At 48.1% G+C, this 18,837-nt stretch overlaps 1 protein-coding gene across 1 annotated transcript in view; it reads left to right on the top strand.

Moving 5' to 3' along the window:
- Window positions 1–18,837, top strand: part of RAPGEF5 (Rap guanine nucleotide exchange factor 5) — a 228,013-nt gene that overhangs the window by 29,512 nt on the left and 179,664 nt on the right. The window contains exons 2-3 of the mRNA XM_052001415.1: window positions 9,378–9,428; window positions 18,034–18,140. Of these exons, the coding sequence (XP_051857375.1) occupies window positions 9,378–9,428; window positions 18,034–18,140 (158 nt within the window). The remainder of the gene's footprint in view (window positions 1–9,377; window positions 9,429–18,033; window positions 18,141–18,837) is intronic.

Raw genomic sequence — 18,837 nt, 5'->3', positions numbered from 1 at the left:
GGGGGAAATGGTCATCCCCTCTGCCACGCCCAGATAAATTTGCCCTTGTACCTAAGGGAAAAGAGCTTACAGTTTGGGGCAGATTTCAGTTTTCAGAGTTCGCCTTTTTTGTATGCTCGTCTTCAGGGGACAGTGTGGTTCAGAGAGACATGAGGTTCAAGGGGGATGTGGTCTTCTCATTTACAAATAAGGAAACTGAGGCCCAGAGAGGTGAAATTTCTCATTTTTTTTGTTGTTGATGGTTATTAAATGTGTGATGTTAGGGACGTTAAAAGAAATCAGGCTTCAAACCTGTGGCAAAATCAAAATGAAAACTGGAAATTATCTGAGCCTTAAGGCAGATTAAGCCAGAATCTGACTTTGTTTCCCCCTTACTACTGCTCCCCCAGCATTCACACTAGTTTCTATACATGGAAATAGTGAGAAAGTGGAGAGTCTTGGGAAATAGTCAGAGCAGTTGGGTAAGAGCCAAGTCTCTGCCAGCTCGGGGGTCAGGCAGGGGAAGCACAGCCAGCGGCCCCTTCCTCCTTGGGCCCAGTGCCTTCTTGGACCTCTTGTCACAAGGCGCTGAGCTCCTCTTTGATCTTGCCCTGGGGACAACTTCAGGCTCTCCCGTGTAAACCTGCAGGAGTTCTTGGAAGCCCTCAGCGGCCAGGTGGGGCAGGAGTCGGCAAATAGGAGTGCTGGAGGAACTGCTCGGAAGTGTGGGGGCCGTGGAGGGCCCTATGTGGGCCGGGGGTCAGGGCAGAAATGTGGAGTGTGCAGACGGGCGCCAGGGATGGCTGGGAGCCACGGCGGGGAGGGCTGACGGTCTCCGGGGCTTCTGGGACCAGAAGTTCCTGACGAACAGGTTTAGTTCCCTGTGCTCTGGGATGAGTTTCCCGCTCGCCGGCACAAAGCGGGGCCTGTGTGGCTTCCTGCTGGAGCCGTGGCCAGCTGCTGGCGGGCCCACGTTCCTGTTGGAAGCGGAACCTGACGGGTCCGGGGAGCAGCTCAGACCTTGGCAAGGACCAGAAGATCAGGGACGAGATTCTCTCTCACTGATGGCGCCCGGCGGGGAGACGAAGCCCCTCTGGGGCTTGTGGGGGCCCCCGGGAGAATCTGCCTCCGGCCTTTGCTTTTCCACTGGCTCCTTCAGAAGATGGTCAGGAGAGCCCCAGACTGGGGGTTCTGGGAGTCCAAGACTAGACCAGGTGGGAAGGCAGTCGGACCCTTCAGGACCAAGGCCCAGACAAAGACTCATTGACTGCAGAGGGATAAACTGGATGGGCCAGTGCTCTGTGGAGCGCTAAATCTGTCCCCAGAAACCAAGATGGAGGAAGAGGCAAGGGGGAGGAGGGAAAGGCTTGGGCCTTTGTAATGGAGCAGAAGGGAACCTTGGAAGGAAATGGGCCCTTTGCAAAAGTTAATGTTTTAAATTCAGCCAGGTGAGGGGAAATCATTGCACAAGGAAGGGGAGTGAGTAAGAGAGACTGCTGGCAGAGGGAAAGGAAGAGGAGGGCCCCCTCCCTACGGAGGAACCTCCTGAAGCCAGAGCTGGGGGTCAGCGGCTCAGGGATCCGGAGGGACTTAACCCAGAGCTGTTCTTGTCCCTTGGTCAGGAGGAGCCCGACACAAGTGGGCACGGCTGCATGTCCACACCTGGGCACACCTGCAGTCCACACCTGGGCACGTGCTTGTTGGCTGGCAGAGAGCCCTGGCCAGCCACTGTGCAGGCCTCTGAGGGCACAAAGGCAGGCGTGAAGGCCCCTTCCCTCCAAGAGCCGGCACCCATTGGATAGGGAGGGAAGCGTGGCCCGGCCTCCCCCAGGCCCAGGCTGAGGGTGTGTCTGGGCTTTCCTAGAGAGAAAGCTCTCTTTGAGTGGGGGGCAGCACAGGGGTGGGTGGTGGCTGAGGCTTCCCCAGGGGGTCGGATGTGAGGGCCGGCAGATGTGGGATGTCCCTGGTGGTCAAGTCTCCGCTTGTGAGGAGCTGGGGAAAGGGGGGGGTCGGGGTGCTGAGCACTGGGAGGGGTGAGGAAGCTGCAAACATGGCGTCTCCGACCTCCAGGAAGCAGGCGGGAGTGATGGGGCCTGAGGGACCACAGGAAAGCCCAGTCTCAGGTCCAGAGAGAGGCCAAAAGTCACCTCGAGGTGGGTGCGATGGAACCGAGTGTGGGGTCTGCCTCCGCTGCTGGCTCCCAGACTCAGAGGCTCTTCCCTCTCCTCCCTCCTTGTGGGTCCATTTCCTTCCTGTTGCTCAGTCGGAGCCCCGTGTCCCCCTTTTGGAGACAGAGGGCCCAGATGGTACCGAACCAACACCAATAATGGCTTCAAGTCCCTCACGTGTGTGATCCCAAGGGAGGTTTAGGACACTTAGGAGATGGGCAGAGACAGCGAGGATTATTATCCCATTTTACAGATGAAGAAACTGAAGCTTGGAGTGGTGGAGGCTTGCCGAGGTGCCGGATGATGGGAAGCCAGGGGGGCTCCGAGTCCCGTGGGCTGCGAGAGACAGGCCTGGACTGGCCGGCCTTCCTTCAGGGGCGTTCAGTGCCCGCTGGTCTACCTGGGAGACATATTTCTCAATTACTTTTTGACCGGGTTCAGCCTATACTCGGGTCTTGTGTTTGACTCCTGGGAAAGTGGAGACTGGAGGTAGTGACCTCAGGAGGAAGCCGTAAGGGGTAGTGCTGGGGATGGATAGAGCGGGCCTGGGGCAGGATCTAGGCTCTGGCCACGGGCAGATCAAAGATGGCCCCTCGCTTCTCAGGCCGGGGACCGGAGGAGGCTGGTGGAGGCTCAGACTTGGGGAGTCTTGGCTTTGGCCTGGATTGTCCGGCCCAGGGACGGGAGGAGCGGGCCAGCTGGGGCTCCTCCACGGCCAGCGCTCAGCCACCCTTGGATCTCAGAGGAGGGGCCAGCACCCCGTTCCAGGCCGCTGTCCCCGGCCTCCTCAGGGGGTTGGACCCGGGATTTCTCTCCCCCAGTGGGCAGCTTGGGGAGTGCCGTGCGTTCCAGGAACCCGCCTTCTCCTGCAGCCTTCGCCTTTAAGGGCAGACAAGTCTGTGCAAGAACAGCCTCTACCGTGGGGAAGCAGAACTCTGGGCTCCCGTCCTGACCTCTGACCGGGAGGATCCTTCCAGGCGGCTCGGAGGGCCAGGGCGCAGGGGTGCAGGGGCGCAGGGGGCAGGGGGCAGGGATGCAGGGGGCAGGGGGCAGGGGTGCAGGGGCGCAGGGGGCAGGTGCTCCTGGGAAACAGAGAGCCGCAACCACGGGCCTCTGGGCAGGTGCAAGGGCCCGGGTGGGGATGGCTGGAAACAGAGCCCTTTTGTTCTCCAGCACAAAGCAGGGGGGCTGGAGGCCTGTGGGCAGCAGAAGGGAAGGAAGTCATGGGACACAGTCCTGAGGACGTCTGTGAGGGCAGCTCCAATGGTGATGGCCCCCGAGCCAAGCAGCTCTGAGCTCTCTGAGGTCTTCAGCCCAACCTTCCATTCCTTACAGGGGGAGAAACTGAGGCCCAGAGGGCTCAGGCTTTGTGATCACTCATCTGGAGAACTCGGGTCCTTTAGCCGGCCTGGTTGGCGGATCCTTCCCCAGGACGTTTGTTCAGATTCATTTGGTCCCAGGAGAACCCCCTTCCCCCCTCTACCCCCCTGAGACCGGACCCAGCTGGCAGAGGCTTCCAGAGCCAGGGGTGCCCGCAGCCATGAAGGGCATGGAGGAAGGGGAGTAATAATGTTAATAATAAGCGTCATAATGATGGGGCTCAAGGCTTGTGATAATAAAGATTTCTTTAGTCTTTAAGATTTACAAGAGCAGGCACAATGAACTTTTCTCTAGGGTTCAAGGATTAAAAATGCTTTTCTCACAATGACTCAGGGAAGTGGTATTAATTCCATTTTATGGATGAGAAGACTGAGGTTTAAAGGGGCCAAATATGTTGCCCCAGGTCACACCGGTAGCTGGAATCCAACTCTGGCTCCCTTGACTCTCCCTTCAGTATTGTTTCCCACACTCGGCTTCCTCCTGAATCCATTTCTGGGCTCCGGAGACGTGCTCCTCCCACAGGACCAGTGAGTTCTGTCCCCTTCGTCTGCCTCGGGGTTGGTTCGGCTGCAGAGGTTCGTGTGGTCTGCTCCCCCAGCCTGGGGCCATTGCTGATGGCAGATGGGTAGTGGTCAAGGAGGCATCTCCCAGACTCCTCCTGGCCACCCCCGGCCTTCCTCAGACTCTCAGCTTTGGAAGGAACCTAAAGGCTCCCAGAAGCCTATTCTGCAGCATCCCTGAATAGTGCACAGAAAGGAAGAAGTACTGGGAATTGTGCAGGGGCGAGAGGAGGAGGGCTCGGACTCTAGTAACGGCACAGAGAATGGACAAATGTGAAAAGCAGCAAGAATCGATGGCACTCGGTCCCTGACTGGGAACTCTGGGGAGAGATCTAAGCCCCAGGAGGTTTGGATGCATGAACCTGTGACTGAGCATGTCCTTGGAAAGCCCCGAATTCAAATTCTGCTTCTACTTTTGACCAGTATGAACTTGGGGCCATCACTTCACTTGCCTAGTTACCTCATCTGTTATATGAAGGGGATCGACCTCTGAATCCTTTTCCAGCTTTAGATCGGAGTCTTGTGAGAGGCCCCTGGACCTCAGTTTCTTCATCTCAGTCGATCAATAAACACTTATTAAGCACCTACTACATGCTACCCACAATGCTAAATATTAGGTCTAAACAAAAAAGACCTTCCCTTGGGAACTCACAACCCATTTGGGGAGAGAACATGAAAAGCTTAGTGGTAAAACAAGCAAAATACAACAAATAGGGAAGAGTTAAGAGAGAAGAGGCCCTAGAATTAAGAGGTGTTGGGACAGGCTTTCTATAGCAGGTGGGATTGGGGTTGGGATAATTGGGAGGCCAAGGAGGATGGATGTTGGGGCAGAGGAGGAAGTGACCCAGGCAAGGGAGGCAGTGAGAGAGAGAATGCCTGGAAGGTCTTGGGAGAACAGCCAGGACAGGAGACCACAGGAATGAAGGTTGCAGGTGAAGGCCTAGGGTGTGAGAAGACTGGAGAGGTAGGAGAGGATTGGGTTTTGTATTTAATTATGGAGGGATAGGGAGTCATTGGAGGTTACTGAGGAGGGTAGTGAGAGGTCTGAGCTTTAGGAAAAACACTTTAGTGGTTTAATGGAGAATGGATTGGAGTTCAAAGCAGGATTTAGTGACCTGAACCTCCAGCCACTCTGGATCTCTGCTTCCATCCATGTCTAACATGTCGGGGGTACTTTGAGATGGTTCTCTCTTCAGACCCTTCTCCCTTGTGTTTATCAAGTGGAGAAAATGGCAAAGGCTCTTGGCTTGTGGGAGCTTGCCGGGAATCTGGCTCAGGGGCAGCCCGGGGTTGTCGTTACCTGTAAATGTGACTCAGCTTTACCCTTGAAGAAAAATGCTCATTGAAGTGGACGTGGGCCCCAGAGGGGCCAAGAGCCAGTGTAGACAAGAATGTGAATTTGCAGAGGGTGGGAGGAAGGAGGGAGACTGAGGGGATCCCTATGAGGTAGGGCTGGAATTGGATCCAGGGACCCAAGTTCAAATCCCGATTCTTCCACCAGTGTGATCTTGGCTTGGGTTCATCATCCACTAAAGGTTCTTTTCATCTTTAGCCTGTGGCTCCACGACTGTCCTCTCATGAGTGCTCACCTTTCCCAACCCTTCCTAATTCTAATATCTTCTGCAATTTCCCATTTATGCTCCACATCACTGGCTGATACATATGGGATCCATATCAAATAGGACTCTGTAATTTTACATCTCTCCTCATAGATTTGCATTTTATAATAATATATTCTAATTAATATATCACTTATTATGAAAGTCCTAAGCTCCTTGTAAGTTCCTTGAGGGCAGGAATTGCCTTCTGCTTCTTTTTGTATCCCCAGTACTTAGCACAGCATCTGGCACCCAACAGATGCTGAATAAATGCTAAGTGATTGACTGAAGCCTAACTCTTCTGGGGAGAAAGTGATGGCAGCCCATCCACTGCCCAAATGCCAAATCCCACAAGCATCCAAAAGGCCAGAGCTACCATATCTTTTTGTAGCTACCCATGACACTTTTTTGTAGTTACCAATGATACGTTTTTGTAGCTTCCCATGATTCCTTTTTGTAGCTAATGATGATACATTTTTGTAGCTACCCATGATACCTTTTTGTAGCTTCCCATGATTCCTTTTTGTAGCTACTGATGATACATTTTTGTAGCTACCCATGATACATTTTTGTAGCTTCCCATGATACCTTTTTGTAGCTTCCCATGATTCCTTTTTGTAGCTAGTGATGATACATTTTTGTAGCTTCCCATGATATCTTTTTGTAGCTTCCCATGATACCTTTCTGTAACTTCCCATGATACCTTTTTGTAGCTACTGCTGGGTTGAGTGTATTCTAGAGATGATTAAACTGTTAGGAATTCAAGTCTCTTGGAAGTGAATGACACCATTCTCTTCTCCCAAAAACTCCAGCTTATTTAACTTCACCTGGTATTGAGTTCAAGACCATCTCACAGGCCGTGAAACAGTCGTTTGAGTTATAGAGGGGACATAGCTGAGCACCTCCCTCCCAAACATTCTGCCGGGAGCCATTTGCCACAAATAGACCCAGCCTCCTGGCTGTTTGCAGCAGCAAAGCCTTTTATAAATGGGTGAAAGAGAAGTACTGTCTTTGGCCTTTGGTCAGAGGACCGGCGTTCAAAATCCACCTCTTGTATCTTCTTGTATCAGTCTTTGAATAAGTCACATAACCCATTTGACCTCAGTTTCCTTAAGTGATAGGGCTGAACTTGATGGCTTTTCAAGTCTCTACCAGATCCAAATTTGAGATCGTATGATTGTTGTCAGAAGCAGGGTAGTTTTTAGTGGAAATTAGACTGAACTATTTTTTGTTTGTTTGTTTTTGAGGCAATCAGGACTGTGTGGTTTGCCCAGGGTCACACAGCTAGTAATACCACTGGACTTAAAAGCCAAGCGAATGAGTTTTGAGTCAAGGCTTTGACATTCAATAGCTGTGGAAAGTCACTTCATTGCCCAACCTCTGTTTCTCCATCTATAAAGTGGGAAAAGTACTATTTCTTCAGTGTCCCTTATGAGGAAAATCTCCATGAACCTATTAAAATGGAAGTCTTTGCCACACACCAGGAACTTCAATGCAGAGACCCTCCAAGGGAAGGCTGGTGATCATTCCTAGTTGTAAATGGTACCAGAATTTTGAGAAAATGGTGGGTGGTTTTGATGTTTTCCACCAATGAAAGACTTTGCCTCTATTTTCTTTTTACTTGCAATTTGAAGGAGATGCAAAATTATAGATTTCTCTTCGATATGGACCATACTTTTATAATCATTAAAAGATAAACTGCTTCCTGGGTGTTTAGAGCATGCATGGAATCCCTTAGAGCATTTTCCTAAATGCATTGTAATTGAAAGGAAGGAGAGCAAAGGTTCGAATTAAAATCTGAACTCCTTCATGTGGCCGGCCTATGGTCTGTGAGCATCTTTATCATCCGTGCTGTTCTCCAAATCCAATCACATCAAGCTCATTATTGTGGGACGTCATGTGGAGAGTTTCTCTGCTCCAAAAATGGTAATTATGTGACCGTGATGAGATAATTATCACAATTTTGAAAAGTTCTGTATACAGCAAGCTTCTTTAACCATTTTAGGGTCATAGACCCCTTTGGCAGGCTAGTGAAAGCCATGGGCTCCTCTCAAAATCATGTTTTTAAACAATGGAAAGAGAGGCTACATTTCAGTTAGATGTCGGTAAAAAGAAAATGTCCCTTTCCCCTCATCCGAGTCTATAATCTCTCTGTGGACCGTAGGTTAAGAATTCCTAATTTAGAGAGAGCCCTCCAAGAAAGTCAACAGGTGGTATGGTGTATGTCCACAGGCTGAATATGGATCATCCAGGATTTTAGAGCAAATCGATGGGGGGAGAACAGCGTCTGGAGGCAGAAATTATTGGCTTAAAGTGCTCTGGGTCTTCTGATGGATCCCATCAAGATTTAACAAAGGCCTCAGACAAGTGTTGAGATGTCAATGAGTTACTAAAAGGAGACATCCCATAAAAAGAAATGAGAAGACAGAAGCGGGGAAACATGGAAAGAAGATACCTTATTTGTGCTGACTCTGATATTTAAATAGAAAAAGGTGACCGTGAGGGAAGTGGGTCTCATGTTACCGATGCGCCTGGGGGTTAATGGTCATACTCTATCCCTGTGTGACCGAGAGTATTTAGACCAACCTGGGTACCAGCTTCTGCGGGAACCATGAGACAGACAACAGACCCGCCTTATTTTTATGTCAAAGCCAGCCTTATTCTATTGCTATCGATACCATTTGGCTCGGGGCGTATCTAGGGCTGCTATCTAGTCAGTATAGACAAATTTCCCTGCTTTACTTACTCGCCTTACAAAACTCTGGAGATCGCCCATCAGTCGGGCAACCACGGTGAAATGTGATTGGGTAACGTGTAATCCTAGTGTTGACTTTATCCAGGTTGGCTCAGGCCAGGCCCAGAAAAAGAGAGGTAAAAGCATTTGTTGTCTTCCGTGAAAGAGTCCCAATGTTATGTTCAGCTTCTCTCGGATATTCCCTGAAACGCAGACTTTTCAGTGGACGTCCCAGAAATGAGGGGGTAATTAAGAGGGGGGTTGTGAGTCACTGTATATCTGGCACATTGCCACAGGTTGGGCAAACCTGTTGGTTAAAAATATTCAATTCTCCTAAAGAGATCTGTCTTTGACTTGGATTTGTGGGGGCAGAATTGTTTTAATCACGTGATTAGTGTGAAACTAGAGGCCGTTGAAGTGTTGGGTTTAGTCAGGAAGACCTGAGATCACACATTTAGTAGCTGTGGACCCGGAGCAAGTTATGATATTTCTATTTGCTTCAGTTCTTGAACTGCAAAATGGAGATAACAATAGCACTCTCTCACACGTTGTGGGGATCAAATGAGGGAAGTGCGTATGGCACGTGGTAGGCTTGTTGGGGACATTGATGAAGGCCCTTCCCCATGCAGAGCGGCTCTGCCCTCCACACTCTCCATTGTGTCCATGGGATGCCCAGAATTGAGGATGAGATTCTGGACGTGGCCAAGGCAGCGCGCCGAAGGATTGTTCCAAGCCCGGTGACTCTCTCCGTCCAGGCTGGGATGCCGGTGACCCCTCTGGCTGTTCTGCCCTGTATCAGGGTGACGAGTTGCCTTGGGAGATCTTTGGGATCCAGGTGGCAGAAACTCTTTCTGGGAAGTGAAGCTGATGTGCCTTCTCTTTTCTCCCAGTTTGCCTTTTGCTTTGGGTATGATAATGGTCATTCTAACCTCTTTTTTTTTTTTCTTTTTAAATGTAGACCCTGTCAAGAAGAATTTCAAATCCATACCTAGAACACACTGCTTCGCAGGTATGATTATACTGTGTCTCCTTTCTTTTGTCATAACATTTATTCACTAAGGAAAGACCTTATTATCATTGGAATTATGAGTTCATTAAAGAAATTTCCACTAATAGCGTAGGTTATTATTATATTGTCTTGTCTCGCCTTTCCCATTCCTCCCTCCCATCTATTCTTTCCTCCCTTCCTTTCTAGTTTCCCCATTCTTCTTTCCTATTTTTTCTCCCTCCCTTCCCTCCTTCCCTTCATCCCTTTCTTCCCTTCTCTCCTTCCCTCCCTCCCTTCTTCTCTTTTTCCTTCCTTCCCTCCCTCATTTCTTTCTTCTCTCCCTCCTTCCTCCCTTCCCTCCCTCCTTTATTCCATCCCCTCCCTCCCTGCTTCTTTCCTTTCTCCCTCCTTCCCTACTTCCCTCCCCCCCTCCTTCTTTCCTTTTTCTCTTCCTTCCCTCCCCCTCCTTTCTTCCCTCCCTTCCTTCTTCCTTTCTTCCTTCCTTCCCTCCCTCCCTTCCTCTCTTTTTCCTTCCCTCCCTCATTTCTTTCCTCTCTTCCTCCTTCCTCCCTTCACTCCCTCCTTTATTTTATCCCCTCCCTTTCTCCTTCCTTCCTTTCTCTCTCCTTTCTTCCCTCCCTCTCTTCCTTCCCTCCTTCCTTCCTTCCTTTTCATTCCTTCCTCCCTCCCCCTTTCCCTGTTCCCCTCCTCCTTCCCTTGCTCCACTACTTTCTTCTTAATTAAAAAAAATGAAAGTAGAAAAACTATATAGCTTCCTATAAATCAGTAATGATGGGAGATTGGGGCACATTTTAATGAGCCACAGTTTTATTTCAGAATACTTCGGCCTGCCTGGCTCTGTGATTCTGCTCAGTGTGGTTGCTCAAGCTCTGTAGAATTAAAACAGTTTTCTTTTTATTTTGAACTCAACAATCATCAATAAGCATAAATATCTCATTATATGACAAACCTAAAAGAGAATTATCTATGAAAATGTTCACTGCTTTTACCTGCTTTGTTGTTTTAAATAATCGTCATCAGCGACAATAACGGCAGCAATCTAGCTGCTCTTCACAGAGTGCTTTACAAATATCATCTCAACAAATCCTTACAATGACCCTGGGAAAGACTGGCTACTATTACCCCCATTTTACAGCCTCCCAGCCTCACCTTTCCCTCTTCCTCACCAATGCTGGCTTTTGTAGAACATAAGCAGAATTAAGTCAAATGAACGAATGCATTGTCTACACCTTCAGACCGGCATCTCTGTAAAATGGTAGGAGGCGGCCTTTGCCCTCCAACTCACAACTGATCGAGAGTTGCTTGGAGTTCAAACACCTTTCAGCGTCATTTCCTTGTGGAAAACCTTCTGCTTGTTTCCTTCATCTGCTCACTTCCCTCTTTGTGAGGGACTCTGAAAGCTGCACTAGCCAAAAAATCGCCCTCTCCCTTCGGTTTCCATAGTGATGATCCTCTTCAGACTTTCTTGGCTGGTCCTTGGATGATGTCAGTCCATCCTTCGGGCTGTATTGAAGGTTCTGGACCAGCCAAAGCGTGTGCTCTGCTGGGATAGGCTCCAGCCCATGATGAAGTATATCCAAATGCAGGAGTGCACACGTGTATGTGTATGTATCAATAGCAATACATGTGCATGGGAACACATGGATATATTTTCATGTGTATGTTGGATGTCCCAAATTTTTAGTATGGGTTGAGCTACTAAAACTTAAATCTTTGTCTCTGTATCTGTCTCTGTCTCTCTCATGTCTCTCCCTTTTCCCTTCTTCCTCCTTTTTTTCCTCCCTCCCTCCCCCTTTCTTCTTCTGTTTCTGTGTCTATCTCTCTGTCTCTCTGTTTCTCTGTCTCTGTCTGTCTGTCTCTCATCTCTCTCTCTTTTCCCTTCTTCCCTCCTTTCTTTCCTCCCTCCATCTCCCTCTCTCCTTCTGTCTCTGTGTCTTTGTCTCTCTCTCTCTCTCTCTCTCTCTCTCTCTCTCTCTCTCTCTCTCTCTCTCTCTTTCTCTCTCTCTCTCTCTGCCTCTCTCTCTCTCTGCCTCTCTCTCTCTCTCTCTCTCTCTGTCTCTCCCCCACAATGCACACACACAACTATCAGTGAAATGAAATACCCTCTCTATCCCCGGGATCTGGACCTATGATTTTCTGCCTACAGGGAGCTCCCAGATGAGGAAGTCCCCTGCACTGATGCAGATCATCATCCACTGTGTACCCCAAAGTCTTGGCAGGTTTTTCATAGTGTCCGATGCTCAGTGACTTGCCAGTATATGTCTGAGACTTGGGTCTTCTCAAAGCCCTTGAGATCCCATCCCTCCCCTTCGCTCTTCTTTCTTGTTTCTCACTGAGGACAGAAATCATCAGGAGAGGGGACGTGGCTTTTTCACCATCACCAGCAGTAACTGCTGAGCAGCTGCCCCCTCCCAGGCAGTGAAGCCCAGGGGTCTGGGGGAGGCAGCATCTCTCAGATCCCCGCCTGCTTCCAGCCCCCTCAGACATCATCTCAGGAAGCAGCTTCTACACAGCAGAAAGGGTCAGCCGTGCCCACAGCTGTCAGCCGGCTGCCGTACACAGGACGCACGAGTCAGCCTGAGGGGGAGAGAGGAGGCAGCGGGCCCCGGCAGGCCAGCGACACCACCTTGACCACCAGCCAGCCTCTGATGGGGACAGCCCAGGAGTCTTAGGAGTGATATAGGCTCCAGCCCAGTGCCCTCTGCACCATTCTGGGAAACATCCCCTCTGGACACAGAGCCTAGAAACTGTTCCTGTCCAGAGTTTCTGAAGACCCAGGAAGGGATGAGCTTGCCAGCAAAGTCCTTTAACCCTTTCAAATGGTTCCACATCAAAAACTGATATGGTTGTACAATCAGAATCATCAGAAATGACATTGAATGTGCTTTGTTGCTGCCCCCTAAGAACCATGGGAGCTTCCATCTGACTTGCTGCTGAGCCCCTCTGTGTGTTGTGTCTCCCTTGAGAATGAGAGCTTCTGAGATCAGGCTTGCTCTGCACACAGTAGCTGCTTAATAAATGCTTCATTCATTCATTTATACTGTCTTTGCTTCTTACATCTTCCCCCCTCCTCTCTTCCCCTTTCCCCCTTTCCTCCTTTTCCTCCTCTCTTTTTGTCCCTCTCTGCCTCAGTTTCCTGTCTTTCCCCCCACCTCTTCCCCTTTTCTTCCTCTTCTCCACTTCCTTTCTGTTTAAACCTGTGCTTTCATTGGTTTAAAGAACTTCTATTGTGGAAAGTCTCTGTGTCAAGCAGATCCCCATCATCCTGTCTATGTGCCTTTCTGCTCCTCTGATCAGGAAGGCAAACAGTTTCTCCCCAAATGTCCCTTTGAGGAGGGTGCTCTGCCCAGCCAGCTCTTCATCCCTCCCAAGTCCCCTCCTTCACCTGTCTCTATCATGGCTTGCTGATACTGCTTCCTTTTCTCCTGCCTCTTTCTGGCTTCCTTCTGAATCATTTCCTTTTCCCATTACATCGCTGAGGGCAGGGATTGGTTTTTTCTACGTTTGTACCCCCAGAACTTTGCAGAGTGCCTGGTATACTGCAGGTGTTTAATAAATGTTCATGACCTGACTGTTCATGATCAGTCGATCTATAAGAGCCGACACTCTCCGTATGTGCTGCAGGACACTGGGGGGATAAGGCTTTTGCCTGGGGTTCCTGACTCTAAGTCCAATTCTCCATCCATCCCCCGCCACCCCTGAAGCATCGAATTCACGGAGTGAAAAGAAGTAGCCGGCATTTGCTTTGAGTGCACCAGCAGCACCCTTCTGGGCAAAAGCAGAGGATTATGGGATCTTTTCTTTAGAAACCTGCTCTGCCACGGGGAGCTCGGGCTTTGCATTGCTTCCTCTTGACCACATTAGCGATGGTTATGTTGAATTTTGACAGCAGCAGATTTTCAGTTCTGGGGGGAGGATCTCATGGACCATTTGTAGGAAATATAGTTTCCCATCTGTGTGGAAATGAAAGATGGGGTTCTTTGGAGCCCCAGCGTCTCTTGACATCCTTGCCAGGAATCTGAGCAGAAGGGCCAGGATAGGCAGGAGCCACATGCAGAGGGTTCTAGGAGCCTTCCTTTCCTTGGAAGTGTAAATAATATCAATAATAGTAATTTATATTTATCTAAGTTGTAATGAACTGTGAAACACTGATATTAGTTAGTACTTATATTATACTTTATAAATATTATCCTGTTTGATCCTCACGGCAACCCTGAAAGATAGACGCAATTAGTTTATGGGATGGGGGGAAACTGAGGCAGATGGAGATTAAGTGACTTCTCAGGACTCCACATTTATTAAGTATCTGAGGCTGGATTTGAACTCCAGATTTGCTCTCTGATGACTGCCCCATTGAGTTGTCCATCTGAGCATCAGCAGCCTAGTGAGGAAGGAAGAAAGCAAACATTTAGTGAGGGCTCATGAGCACTGTGTGTGTGCCAGGAGCTATGAGGGGAGTACCACTAGGTAACTATTCTCCCTTTATGGATAGGAGACTGAGGCTCAGGAAGATCTTGTGACCTCTGCGTTGGCTCACAGGAAGCAGCAAAACCGGGTGCTGACCCCCAGGCTTCCCGAGGTCCCATGAGCGGTCTCCAACACGAGCCCTTCACGTGGCTGCCGAAGGGCTGATGATCAGGGTATGGTGGAAGCTGATGCTCAGCAGTCAGTCCCTACGAATTTGATTTACAGAGCGCCACTGTTGTGGATCTAGCCCCAGAGCCAGGCTCCCGAAGGGCGACTCCTAGCCCCAGCTTCCTCCTCACCTTGAGACTCCCTCCTGACTTCCATACTCAGTTTGTGCTCGTGTCCTCCCCAGAACGGACGGGGCCTTTGAACGTGACTGAAGGCTTCCTTTTGCGCTCTCTTTAGGAGGTGATGATGAGATCCTCAAAGAGTCTCCCGGGAATGATGTTCCACTTGTTCCCCTTCAGAGCTAAATCAATCCTTTTTCTGGTCTTTTATTTTTTTTGCTTTGGGTGGATGATAGAAACAATTATGGAGCAGATGAGAAGCAATATCAGGAGACAAGCACAGAAATGATAGGTTTCTGTTCCTATTATAAGACAAAAGCCATCGATGTACGTGCCGGAAAGAGAAGCGGCGGGGCAGGTGACTGAGCTTACGGAGCTAACTGCTTTTGGATCAGCTTGCAATTTGGAAGAAGGCTGCTGAAGATGGCGGGGGGATCTGGAGAGGGGGAGCATGGGAGTGCAGTCCTGTATCTATCTTAGCTGCCAAGGTATTACTATCCCTTCTAAGCCAGCAGATGGGTCTTTTTTGACTTGAGTGACCACATCCTCCCTCACCAAGTTCTGCCCCACCAAGACACGGAGGTGGCTGTGAATTCTTGAAGGCAAAACCAAATCCTGGCAGGACTTAGGTCTGTGAGGTCGTAGAGTGAGAATTGGAAAGGGCCTCAGGGGTCACCAGTTCCAACCCCTCATTTGACAGAAGAGAAACTGAGGCCAGAATCCCGCAGCTCATGAGGGATTCCTGTAGGATTTGCAGCTGGGTCTTGCTGATTCCAAGTCCCAAGCTCTAAGGGGTCACATCATGCTACTGGAAAGGCTTCAAACAGGAGCCAGGGAGGATGAGTGCCCGCCCCCAAAACACTACTTTGTGTATGTATAAGAGATTGTCGTGGTGGTTCAAGAGCCAGACTCAGTCAACAAGCATTTGTGTGGCACTTGTTGTTCCATCATTCAGTTCTCACTGGGACCCAATTGGAGTTTTCTCAGAAAAGGTACTGGAGTGGTTGCCATTTCCTTCTCCAGCTAATTTTACGAGTGAGGAAACTGAGGCAAACAGAGTTAAGTGACTTGCCCAGAATCATAGCTAGTCATTGCATGAGGCAGGATTTGAACTCAAGTCTTCTCGACTCCAGGGCTGGCTCTCTATCCCCTGAGCCACCTAGCTGCCCCTACAGCAATGACAACATGTGGCAGACATTGGGCTAATCCCGAGGAATACAGAGCTCTCAAGAAGCTCAGAGTTTTAATGGGAATATCTTCATTCTTGTCCTGGCAAATTATTAGTAGCTCATAGGCAGTCGGTCAATCAGCACTTATTAAGCACCTGCTGTATGTCAGGAATAGTTCCAAGAACCATGAATAATACAAAGCTCCAAGCCTCTTTCAGAGATTTTAAGTTAGAGAGTAGGAGGATTTCCGCATTAATAGGAAGTGTTCCTCATCTTTGAATTTTTTATACCAATGAAATGCAGATTCTAGTCCTTATCCCCATAATTTTATATTTACTTCTTTGGGCTCATTGTTTCCTCCTAGGAGGCAGGAAATATTTCATTTCTGGCTTTGTATCTCCAGTGCCCAATGCACAGTAGGTGATTTATAAACACATGTTGATTTGAACTGAATTGCTGAACTAAATTGAAAGAGCTCATCACCAAAATATTGGCCCTGAAATTTTGAAGGTCTGTGTGGTTTTTAGCTACCATGATTCATAGAGACAGTCAATGGTCTTCCTTAGAGGGAGCTGGTAGCTCAAGGGATAGAACTTGGGGTCTAGAATCAAGAAAACCTGAGTTCAAATGCAGCCTCATATACTTCCTAGCCTAGTACTGTGACTGGGCAAGTCAATTTGCCTCTGATTACCTGGAAAAAAATGGAAGAAAATGGTCATCTACCCCAGTGTGTTTGGCTGAAAATCTCAAATAGGGGTCAGGAAAGACCAATCGTGATTGGACAGCACCAACCACAGAGTGCTCCTCCTTGCCATTCCTTACCCTTTCGTGACATTGGTAAAAACCTCTCAATTTAAAATCACTCATTTCCCAGGACATAAATCCTTTCTCTCCCTCCTAGAGAGAAGTCCATTATCACAAATAATAAATAAGATAAAAAACAATTCCTTGAAAACTAATTAAGTCCTACTTTGTGTGTCATGTTTCATACCCATAGCCCCCCACTTCAGCAAAGAAAGGAGCAAGGTTGTTCATTGACAACAGTAGAAAAAATCATGCAAATTATGTCTGGAACAGGGGAGTAGAAGTGTGGGTGGCTGCATGGATATGGATCTTTGAGTGTTACCATAAGAGACAGTCAAACACAACACATTTTAAATCTAAAAATGAAGGACTCAGCCAGGGAGAGGATTCACTGTATTTGAGTCCCTGTTTCTTGACATATATTTGATACCTAGTGCATGCTTATTGATGGATTAAATGGAGGCTAAAGCATTAGGACCAGTTCAGAAGAGAAGGGGGTCATGTTCCTAAAACTTGCTTTTGTAAAAATGAACCCTCCCCTTCAGTTTTCCTTAAGAAAAAAGAGAATAAATCTTGCATCTGATTTTCCTCCTCTGGGACTTTGAGGGGAGAAATAATATGGGATCCCTCACCTTGGATCAAAAACAGGGGTATCTACTCTCCACATTTAGGCAGAGAGAAATCTAGCACTTCAAGGTACAGAGAACGGTGCTTTCTAAACAACTAGAACTTTATTTTATAAATGAACAAAACTACATATGTGACTCCTAGATGCTGGCTTTTTGCGTGATTAAAAATGTTTGCTGGATCTGTGCTGAGAAACGTGGATGGTGTGGCAAGGGAGTGGGCAAGGGAGTCAAGAGTGACATGGACTGAGAGGAGGAGGAGACGAAGCGATGGCATTCTGCATCATTTAGTGAATCAGAGAAAGGTGAGAGCACGAGCCAGATTAGCTCCTGCTGGTGCCACGCTGGGAACATATGAGCAGTGAGAAGCTCCCAGTGTGGGGCCCAACACCCCCTGCTGTAGCTTTAGGAACGATCCAGCTCTGGTTCCACGGGTAAGGTGTTCACCCAGCCAGGAACAAACAGGCCCCAGATCTCCAGAGACAGGCGCATGGAAGCGTATGATCAGGGGGCAGATGCACTTTGGGATATTTTGGCATTGTGGCTTTCTTAGTAAAGCAGGCAGCTGCTATTTTCCTTTCAAGATTAAGAAAGTAGAATTGTTTATTATGCAAGAAGAAGAGGGAGTTGCAGAGCTGAAGGTAGCCATGTTGTGATCTATTCTGTCTATTAGGAAAATTGTCCTAATATCAAACTTAAACTTATCTTTCTGCAGATTCCACCCATTTTTATTTTATTTATTTATTTATTTATTTATTTATTTTTTTGCTGAGACAATCAAGGTTAAGTGACTTGCCCAGAATCACACAGCCAGGAAGTGTTAAGTATATGAGGCCAGATTTGAACTCAGGTCCTCCTGACTTCAGGACTGTACTAACCAGCTGCCCCTTTTATATATTTCTTGTAGTTCTGCCCTGTGAGATAAAAGAAAAATATCTTGCTCTCCAGATGGCAGACCAGAGTTGGGGACAGTGACACATCTACCTTTTTAATTGGGGAATCTTTGCCTTTCTTATCTCTGATAAGTAGCTTTCGGCACGTGAAGAAAAAAAGTCAAATCATTAGTTATTTGCATCGTTACATAAAGTAGCATGAATTGGCAAAAAAAAAAAAGTGTTCAAAGTAGTCGACGTCTACACTCGCCAACTGAACAGACTTTGTAGGAGCAGTGGCGTCGGGCTCCGTGATCAGTAGTGCCACGTTGTCAATGCCTGATCCTTGAGTTTAAAGTCTGTTACTCATTCTTTCGTAGATTTATGGAGAGAATTCCTCCTGCGCTGGGAGAGCCCTGAGGAACATCTTTACAGTGCAAGCATCTGACCTGATAAAAGACAGAGTGAACCTTAAGGGAGTTTACAGGTAACCCCACTGGTGCTTATTATCATGAAAATGTCTCTTTAAAATCATTACCTCCTTACCTCACCATTTGGAGCTCAGGAAGAGTCACAGGGCTAAAGCTGGGAATACTTAAGTAACTCACCTCAGTGATTTAGAATCCTTTTTTGTTATTGTTGACTCATTTTCAGTTGTCTTCAACTCTTCATGATCCCATTGGGGGTTTTCTTGGTAGAGTTACTAGGAGTGGTTAGCCATTTCCTTCTCTAGCTCATTTACAAATGAGGAAACTGAGGCAAACAGGATTAAGTCCTGTTTGCCTCAGTTTCCTCATTTGTCCCAAGGTCACACAGTTGTTAAGTATCTGAGGTGGGATTTGAACTCCATTAAAATGAATTTTTCTGACATACGCTCTATGCTCATTAACACCCCTTTGCTGTCCCCTTTAAACCCCCAACTTCTTATAAAATACATTTCAGGTGCTACCTCTTATGTAAGACCTGTTCTGACTGGATTTGTTGTTTTCTCTCTTTGAAATTACTTTGTTCTTTACATTTACTTTTCTGTATCCTCGTAGATTTTCCAAATCAAATAGAAGCTTCATGAAGGCAGCGGCTGATTTATGTCTATCTTTTTAGCACCTAGGACAGCACCCCGCAACTAAGCAGGGGTTTGGCAGGTGTTTGACCATGGAGGATGATGGGCTGCACTCAGAGTAGAT

Source organism: Antechinus flavipes, chromosome 5, assembly GCF_016432865.1.
Source record: "Antechinus flavipes isolate AdamAnt ecotype Samford, QLD, Australia chromosome 5, AdamAnt_v2, whole genome shotgun sequence".
NCBI classification, from domain to species: Eukaryota; Metazoa; Chordata; class Mammalia; order Dasyuromorphia; family Dasyuridae; genus Antechinus; species Antechinus flavipes.
The sequence above is the reverse complement of the archived record's forward strand: the minus strand, read 5'-3'. Positions and strand labels throughout refer to the sequence as shown.